Source organism: Salmo salar, chromosome ssa13 (genome assembly GCF_905237065.1).
Source record: "Salmo salar chromosome ssa13, Ssal_v3.1, whole genome shotgun sequence".
Lineage (NCBI taxonomy): Eukaryota > Metazoa > Chordata > Actinopteri > Salmoniformes > Salmonidae > Salmo > Salmo salar.
In genome coordinates this window covers 14,771,424-14,779,553 of record NC_059454.1, presented here as the reverse complement: position 1 = coordinate 14,779,553, position 8,130 = coordinate 14,771,424, and the positions used below count along the sequence as shown (strand labels likewise).

Below are 8,130 nucleotides of genomic sequence, written 5' to 3'. Positions count from 1 at the left end.
GACTACATCTAGGATTTTGCCTGTGCTTAGCTCCATTCCATTTCTTTTTTATCCTGAAAAACTCACCGGTCCTTAATGATTACAAGCATACCCATAACATGATGCAGCCACCACTATGTTGAGAATATGTAGAGTGATACACAGTAATGTGTTGTATTTTCCCCAAATTAAAGACTTACTGCCTTGTCTCCTCTTTTATTCTGTACTGGCTTCCTTCTTTTCTACAATGTTGTTGATCCATCCTCAGTTTTCTCCTATCACAGCCATTAAACTCTGTAACTGTTTTAAAGTCACCATTGGACTCATGGTGAAATCCCTGAGTGGTTTCATTCCTCTCTGGCAACTGAGTTAGGAACAACTTTGTAGTTACTGTGTGTATTGATACACCATCCAAAGTGTAATTAATAACTTCACCATGCTCAAAGGGATATTCAATATCTGCTTTTTTTTACCCATTTACCAATAGGTGCCCTTTGCGAGGCATTGGAAAACCTCCCTGGTCTTTGTGGTTGAATCTGTGTTTGAAATTCACTGCTCGGCTGAGGGACCTTACAGATAATTGTATGTGTGGGGTACAGAGATGAGGTAGTCCTCCAGAAATCATGTTTTACACTATTATTGCACATAAAGTGAGTCCATGAAACTTATGTGACTTGTTAAGCACATGTGTACTCATTAACTTATTTAGGCTTACCATAACAAAGGGGTTGAATACTTATTGACGCAAGACATTTCAGGTTTTCATTTTTAATACATTTGTAAAAAAAAAAAAATAATCATAATTCCACTTTGACATTATGGGGTATTGTGTGTATGCCAGTGACAAAAACAACTACATGTAATCAATTTTAAATGAAGGCTGGAACACAACAAAATGTGGAACAAGTCAGGGATTGTGAATATTTTCTGAAAGCATTGTACATATTCACTTTGGTCACCATAGCTTGAAGGTAATGTATGCATTGGTAAGTCTTCTTTGTGTTCCATGAGTAGTACAAAGAGGCCCAAACAAACAGCATGCATTGTTCACATCTTTACTAATGTTGCAGAAATCTGCTTTAAAGCAGCATCCAAATCCATCGGATGTAGTGATCATAATATAGTAGCCATATCTGGGAAAACCAAAGTTTCAGCACACTTATAGGGAAGGGCATTCATCATGTATGGCAATTACATAAATGACTGATTATTGGCTGAGAAAAATTGATAAAACAGTTGTGGGAGCTGTTTTATTAGACTTCAGTGCAACTTTTGACATTATCGATCATAATCTGCTGCTGGAAAAACCTCTGCTATATCGTGGATTGAGAGTTACTTGTCTAACGGAGGTTGTTCTTTAATGGAAGCCTCTCCAACATAAACCAGTTAGAGTCAGGCATTCCCCAGGGCAGCTGTCTATGCCCCTTACTTTTTTCAATCTTTACTAATGACCTGCCACTGGCTCTGAGTAAAGCCTGTGTGTCTATGTATGCTTTTTTTAAATATTGCTTATTTAACCTTTACTTAACTAGGCAAGTCAGTTAAGAACAAATTCTTATTTACAATGATGGCCTACACCGGCCAGACCCGGACGACACTGGGTCAATTGTGCGCTGCCCTATGGGACTCCCAATCACAGCCGATTGTGATACAGCCTGGATGCTGGATGCTGATGACTCAACATTATACACATCAGCTACCACAGGAAGTGAAATCACTGCAGCACTTAACAAAGAGCTGCAATCAGTTTTAGAATGGGTGGTAAGAAAGAATAGTCCTAAATATTTCAAAAACTAAAAGCATTGTATTTGGGACAAATCATTCACTAAACCTCATATAAATCGTGTAATGAATAATGTGGAAATTGAGCAAGTTGAGGAAACGAAACTGCTTGGAGTAACCCTGGATTGTAAACTGTCATGCTAAAAACATATTGATGCAACAGTAGGTAAGATGGGGAGAGGTCTGTTGTAGATAAGTGGTAGTAGAGTAGTGGCCTGAGGGAACACACGTAATCTGTTGTGAAATCTGTTATGAAATGTATTGCAATGTTTTTTAAATTGTATGTAACTGCCTACATTTGGCTGGACCCCAGGAAGAGTAGCTGCTGCCTTGGCAGGAACTAATGGGGATCCATAATAAACCCCAGGAAGAGTAGCTGCTGCCTTGGCAGGAACTAATGGGGATCCATAATAAACCCCAGGAAGAGTAGCTGCTGCCTTGGCAGGAACTAACAGGGATCCTTAATAAACCCCAGCAAGAATAGCTGCTGCCTTGGCAGGAACTAATGGGGATCCTTATTAAACCCCAGGAACAATAGCTGCTGCCTTGGCAGGAACTCATGGGGATCCTTAATAAATACAAATACCTTTCTGAGAAAAGTTACCTAACAAACACGCAAGGAACATAATACTATGTGACGTGTCCAAGCAAATATTCAAATCAAATCAAAGTTTATTTGTCACGTGCGCCGAATACAACAGGTGTAGACCTTACAGTGAAATGCTTACTTACAGGCTCTAACCAATAGTGCAAAAAAAGGTATTAGGTGAACAATAGGTAGGTAAAGAAATAAAACAACAGTAAAAAGACAGGCTATATACAGTGGCGAGGCTATAAAAGTAGCGAGGCTACATACAGACACCAGTTAGTCAGGCTGATTTAGGTAGTATGTACATGTAGATATGGTTAAAGTGACTATGCATATATGATGAACAGAGAGTAGCAGTAGCGTAAAAGGGGTTGGCGGGGGGGACACAGTGCAGATAGCCCGGTTAGCCAATGTGCGGGAGCACTGGTTGGTCGGCCCAATTGAGGTAGTATGTACATGAATGTATAGTTAAATTAATATGCATATATGCTAAACAGAGAGTAGCAGCAGCGTAAAAAGAGGGGTTGGGAGGGCACACAATGCAAATAGTCCGGATAGCCATTTGATTACCTGTTCAGGAGTCTTATGGTTTGGGGGTAAAAACTGTTGAGAAGCATTTTTGTCCTAGACTTGGCACTCCGGTACCGCTTGCCATGTGGTAGTAGAGAGAACAGTCTATGACTGGGGTGGCTGGGATCTTTGACAATTTTTAGGCCCTTCCTCTGACACCGCCTGGTGTAGAGGTCCTGGATGGCAGGCAGCTTAGCACCAGTGATGTACTGGGCCGTACACACTACTCTCTGTAGTGCCTTGCAGTCAGAGGCCGAGCAATTACCAGGCAGTGATGCAACCAGTCAGGATGCTATTAGAGGGAGAAGCATGATTTTCAACGTTAACAGAGACATATACAGTTGAAATCGGAAGTTTACATACACTTAGGTTGGAGTCATTAAAACTCGTTTTTCAACCACTCCACAAATGTCTCCATAACAAACTATAGTTTTGACCTCCACAAGTATGGTTCATCCTTGGGAGCAATTTCCAAATGCCTGAAGATGCCACGTTCATCTGTACAAACAATAGTACGCAAGTATAAACACCATGGGACCGCTCAGGAAGGAGACGTGTTCTGTCTCCTAGAGATGAACGTACTTTGTTGTGAAAAGTGCAAATCAATCCCAGAACTACAGCAAAGGACCTTGTGAAGATGCTGGAGGAAACAGGTACAAAAGTATCTATATCCACAGTAAAATGAGTCCTATATCGACATAACCTGAAAGGCCGCTCAGCAAGGAAGCCACTGCTCCAAAACCACCATTAAAAAAAAAAGCCAGACTACAGTTTGCAACTGCACATGGGGACAAAGATCGTACTTTTTGGAGAAATGTCCTCTGGTCTGATGAAACAAAAACAGAACGGTTTGGCCATAATGACCATCGTTATGTTTGGAGGAAAAAGGGGGACGCTTGCAAGCTGAAGAACACCAGCCCAACCGTGAAGCACGGGGGTGGCAGCATCATGTTGTGGGGGTGCTTTGCTGCAGGAGGGACTGGTGCACTTCACAAAATAGATGGCATCATGAGGTAGGAAAATGATGTGGGTATATTGAAGCAACATCTCAAGACATCAGTGAGGAAGTTAAAGCTTGGTCACAAATGGGTCTTCTAAATGGACAATGACCCCAAACATACTTCCAAAGTTGTGGCAAAATGTCTTAAGGACAACAAAGTCAAGGTATTGGAGTAGCCATCACAAAGCCATGACCTCAATCCTATAGAAAAAATTCACCCAATTTATTGTGGGAAGCTTGTGGAAGGCTACCCGACACGTTTGACCCAAGTTAAACAATTTAAAGGCAATGCTACCAAATACTAATTGAGTGTATGTAAACTTCTGACCAACTGGGAATGTGATGAAAGAAATAAAAGCTGGAATAAATCATTCTCTCTACTATTATTCTGACATTTCACATTCTTAAAATAAAGTGGTGATCCTAACTGACAGGTAATTTTACTAGGATTAAATGTCAGGAATTGTGAAAAACTGAGTTTAAATGTATTTGGCTAAGGTGTATGTAAACTTCTGACTTCAACTGTATATACTGAACAAAAATATATAAACGCAACATGTAAAGTTTTGGTTTCATGAGTTGAAATAAAAGATCACAGAAATGTTTATAATGAATTCATTTCAATTGATTGATTTCCTCATATGAACTGTAACTCAGTAAAATCGTTGAAATTGTTGCATGTGGCGTTGATATTTTTGTTCAGTATAGTTACATTTTACCTTTTTTTTTTTTTTTTACATTTTAGTCATTTAGCAGACGCTCTTACCCAGAGCAACTTACAGTAGTGACTGCATACATTTCATACAATTTCATACATTTTTTTTTTCTGTGCTGGCCCCCCGTGGGAATCGAACCCACAACCCTGGCGTTGCAAACACCATGCTCTACCAACTGAGCTACAGGGAAGGCTAGTTGAAACATAAATCAGTAATGAGTGATTTTAATCCTGACTTGGTCTTATTTCTGTCGTTGACCAAATTATCTGTTCTTGTTAATATTACCAGGAGTCTGAAAGTATTGAAATACATATTGTACACTGAACAAAACCATAAAATGCAACATGCAACAATTCCAAATATTTTACTGAATTACAGTTCATATAAGGAAATAAGTCAATTGAAATAAATTAATTAGGCCCTAATCTATGAATTTCATGACTGGGCAGGGGTGTGGCCATGGGTGGGCATAGGCCCACCCAATGGGGAGCCAGGCCCAGCCAAATAACATTATGGTAGAGAAATGAACAATCAATTATCTGGCAACATCTGTGGTGGACATTCCTGCAGTCAGCATGCCAATTGCACACTCCCTCAAAACTTGAGACATCTGTGGCATTGTGTTGTTACAAAACTGCATATTTTAAAGTGGCCTTTTATTGTCCCCAGCACAAGGTGCACCTGTGTAATGATCATGCTGTTTAATCAGCTTCTTGATATGCCACACCTGTCAGGTGGATGGATTATCTTGGCAAAGGAGAAATGCTCACTGACAGGGATGTAAACAAATTTGTGCACAAAATTTGAGAAAACAACTTTGTGTGTATGGAAAATCTCAGATGTTTTATTTCAGCTCATGAAACCACATGTTGCGTTTATATTTTTGTTCAGCATATATCATCAATGTATGGTTTGTGTTTATCTTTACAATTAAATGAACTAATTAGAGGTATTTCCATTTAATGTTTCCAAATAGCACATACAGTATGAGCAGGTGTTTTCCACGGTGCTGAACATATTGTTACTACATCATATCTTATAGTTCGCAATGCATTAAACCAAAAAGAGGATCTGTCCAAGTCTCTCCTACATTTATAATTAAACTGATGGAGAAAACCCTATTTTTCCCTTGAGTCTGTGTGTCTGGACAGAGCCCATCCTCTCAGTGTCGCTCACAACACCAGCAAGTGTCAGGGGCAAAAGGTTGCTCTAATTGTGATACTGAAAGAGACCAGTCCTGGGATACTGTGTTTGACTAGAACTGCCGGGATAGGTTCAGTCCTTGGCTTTGCTGCTGTTGAAGATCTTGGCCAGCAGAGAGACGTTGGACTGGGACTTCTGTTGTATGTCCCTGGCCTTGTCCTGGGCCTTCAGCAGGTTCTTTTTGGACATGGTCTGTTTATGCAGGCGACTCATCTGAATCTCATCCTCTGTACGTCGCTGGGTGAAGTCCCAAGTCTTCTCCTCTATCTTCTCGCCCTTCCTCTCCCTCTTCTTCCTCAGCTTGTCCATGTTCTGGCTCTTCTCCACATTGGCCAGGTAGAAGTTGGTCTCTCGTTTGGCCTGAGAGATCTCAGTTCTGAGGCGCTGCTGGAGCACAGTCATCTCATAGGCCAGTCGCTCACTCAGGTGACACCACTGGAATCTGTGGAGGTACTGAACAATAAAATTGACAATTAAGAGTCAGAATAAATATTTACACAGTAAAATGTTCAACAAAATTAAATGTTGGTATGAAGGTTTCTATTAATAAGGGATGTGAGGCATGTGGGTTATGACAGTGCTTTAAATTTCCAAAGTTAAATGTAGTTAAATTACAGTAAAATGTCCACACAGAGATAATTGAAGAGAAAATTGAGATACCTTGATGTTCCAGAGGTCACTGACAAAGCGGCTCCTTTTCCGGGCGCCCATCGGTGTGTTGTGGAGGCTAGCTGCCACTCTCTTGGCCACTCTCTTGTCCCTGAACTCCACCCAGCCCTCAGTGAAACTGCATGCCTTGGTGCCAGCTTTCTTTTTCTTCCTCTTCACAGACCGGTCTGAGGACAACAGGTATCATTGTAATGATTGAGACAAAACACGGAAATCCCGTCAGATAGTGTCAGGGTTGATTTTAACCATGCAGAGTGAGTGCAGTCTTACCTTCAGGCTGTAGGAATATCCTTCCAATCTCCCCATACAGACTCAGCATGTTGCGCATATTCTTGGGTCTCAGTCTTGGTGGTATATGACCTAAATACACTATTCCAGGCAGACACGTCTTGCCTACTGACACCTTTTTCTCTATGGGATCACCTTCAGCCTGTTCTTTAAGTTCCTCATCATTTAGTTCTTCATCGTCATTCTCTGTGTTGTCGTCATCCTCATCTGCTTCAATCTTGGGCATTTCTCCAGATTCTTCATCATCATCAGCCATATCCTCATTCACTTTATTCTCCTCGATGTTCATCCTCTCCACCTCACGTATCCAGACAGATCAGATGGCCTAGATTTATGTTGACAAATGGATTCAGGACAATTGTATTATCACGTGGTACTTTTGCAGAGATCTGTAGCAAAAAAAAAAAAAACATAGCAGCTAGCTAGCCGTTAACCTGACGCTTGGTGATCCCAACATAGAGGCTAGCTAGCCGTATGATAGGCACTACTCGCTGACACTGGGTAACGTTAGCTAGCTAAGTGGCTATCATGTGGGTTTGTCACGCTTTCCACAAGCGTCTTACATTTACGTCAAAGTTGTTGATCTCAACTTACCGTGCAGCCTCGCCTCGACGTTCGAATACGAAAATCAATACATTAATAAGTAAATAACAATAAGCTTTTCAAAGTAGAAGCTACCAAGGAACACTACGCAAGTTACGGTGGACCACACGTGCGCAGGAAGTGTGATGACGTGTGGCAGAAAGAAAATCAATACTTCCGGTTCATTACACTTTTAGAACAAAAGGTGGCAACATTACACTGAGATTGAATTTAGAACGCAGCGGTGTAAGGGATAGTAAAATGTTGGGTCTCACTTCATGCACCCGCTGTGATGATGACGCTCAAAGTGATGACAGTACTGCCCTACCAAGCAAAAAGGCAGTAACTGCTCATAGCGTGGAACTGAGGAAAATGGCTTTTATTTGCCTTGGTTTCACAGTAACTTTAAGCAGTTACTGCTAACATGACCCCCATTTTCTCCAAAACACAGTACAATAGAGGCAGGATACTTGTCCACATGATTAAGCATGTATTTAATGTAGCAAAAATGACATTAACTAATTTTCGACCAAATGAGCAGTTATTGCCTTTTTGCTTGGTAGGGCAGAGTAGTATACAACTTGATCTTGAACAATGTGATACTTGTTGTTACAACAACATCTACTATAGCCATGTAAAAGTTGACAAAAAAAAGGTATCCAATCACCTTTTTAGGAAGCCTCAGGAGAAGACTACATTTGAGACATGACGTAAAGAAATGTTCACAAGGAGACATGTCTCATAGCCCAGAC

General features: G+C 40.8%; 1 protein-coding gene across 2 annotated transcripts; it reads right to left on the bottom strand.

Annotated features, from left to right (window-relative positions):
* Positions 1 to 5,458: 5,458 nt before the first annotated feature.
* On the bottom strand, positions 5,459 to 7,547 carry abt1 (activator of basal transcription 1). 2 transcript variants are annotated; one of them, XM_014134590.2, is made up of 4 exons: positions 7,391 to 7,547; positions 6,779 to 7,121; positions 6,500 to 6,675; positions 5,459 to 6,292 (listed from the first exon to the last, which is right to left on the bottom strand). In XM_014134590.2, exons 2-4 carry the CDS (start codon positions 7,083 to 7,085, stop codon positions 5,912 to 5,914), a joined length of 864 nt encoding a protein of 287 aa, XP_013990065.2. In that variant the 5' UTR covers positions 7,086 to 7,121; positions 7,391 to 7,547; the 3' UTR covers positions 5,459 to 5,911. The 2 variants fall into 2 exon arrangements, with proteins under 2 accessions (XP_013990065.2, XP_013990066.2); XM_014134591.2 differs by having other exon boundaries at positions 6,779 to 7,185; positions 7,391 to 7,533.
* Positions 7,548 to 8,130: the final 583 nt, after the last annotated feature.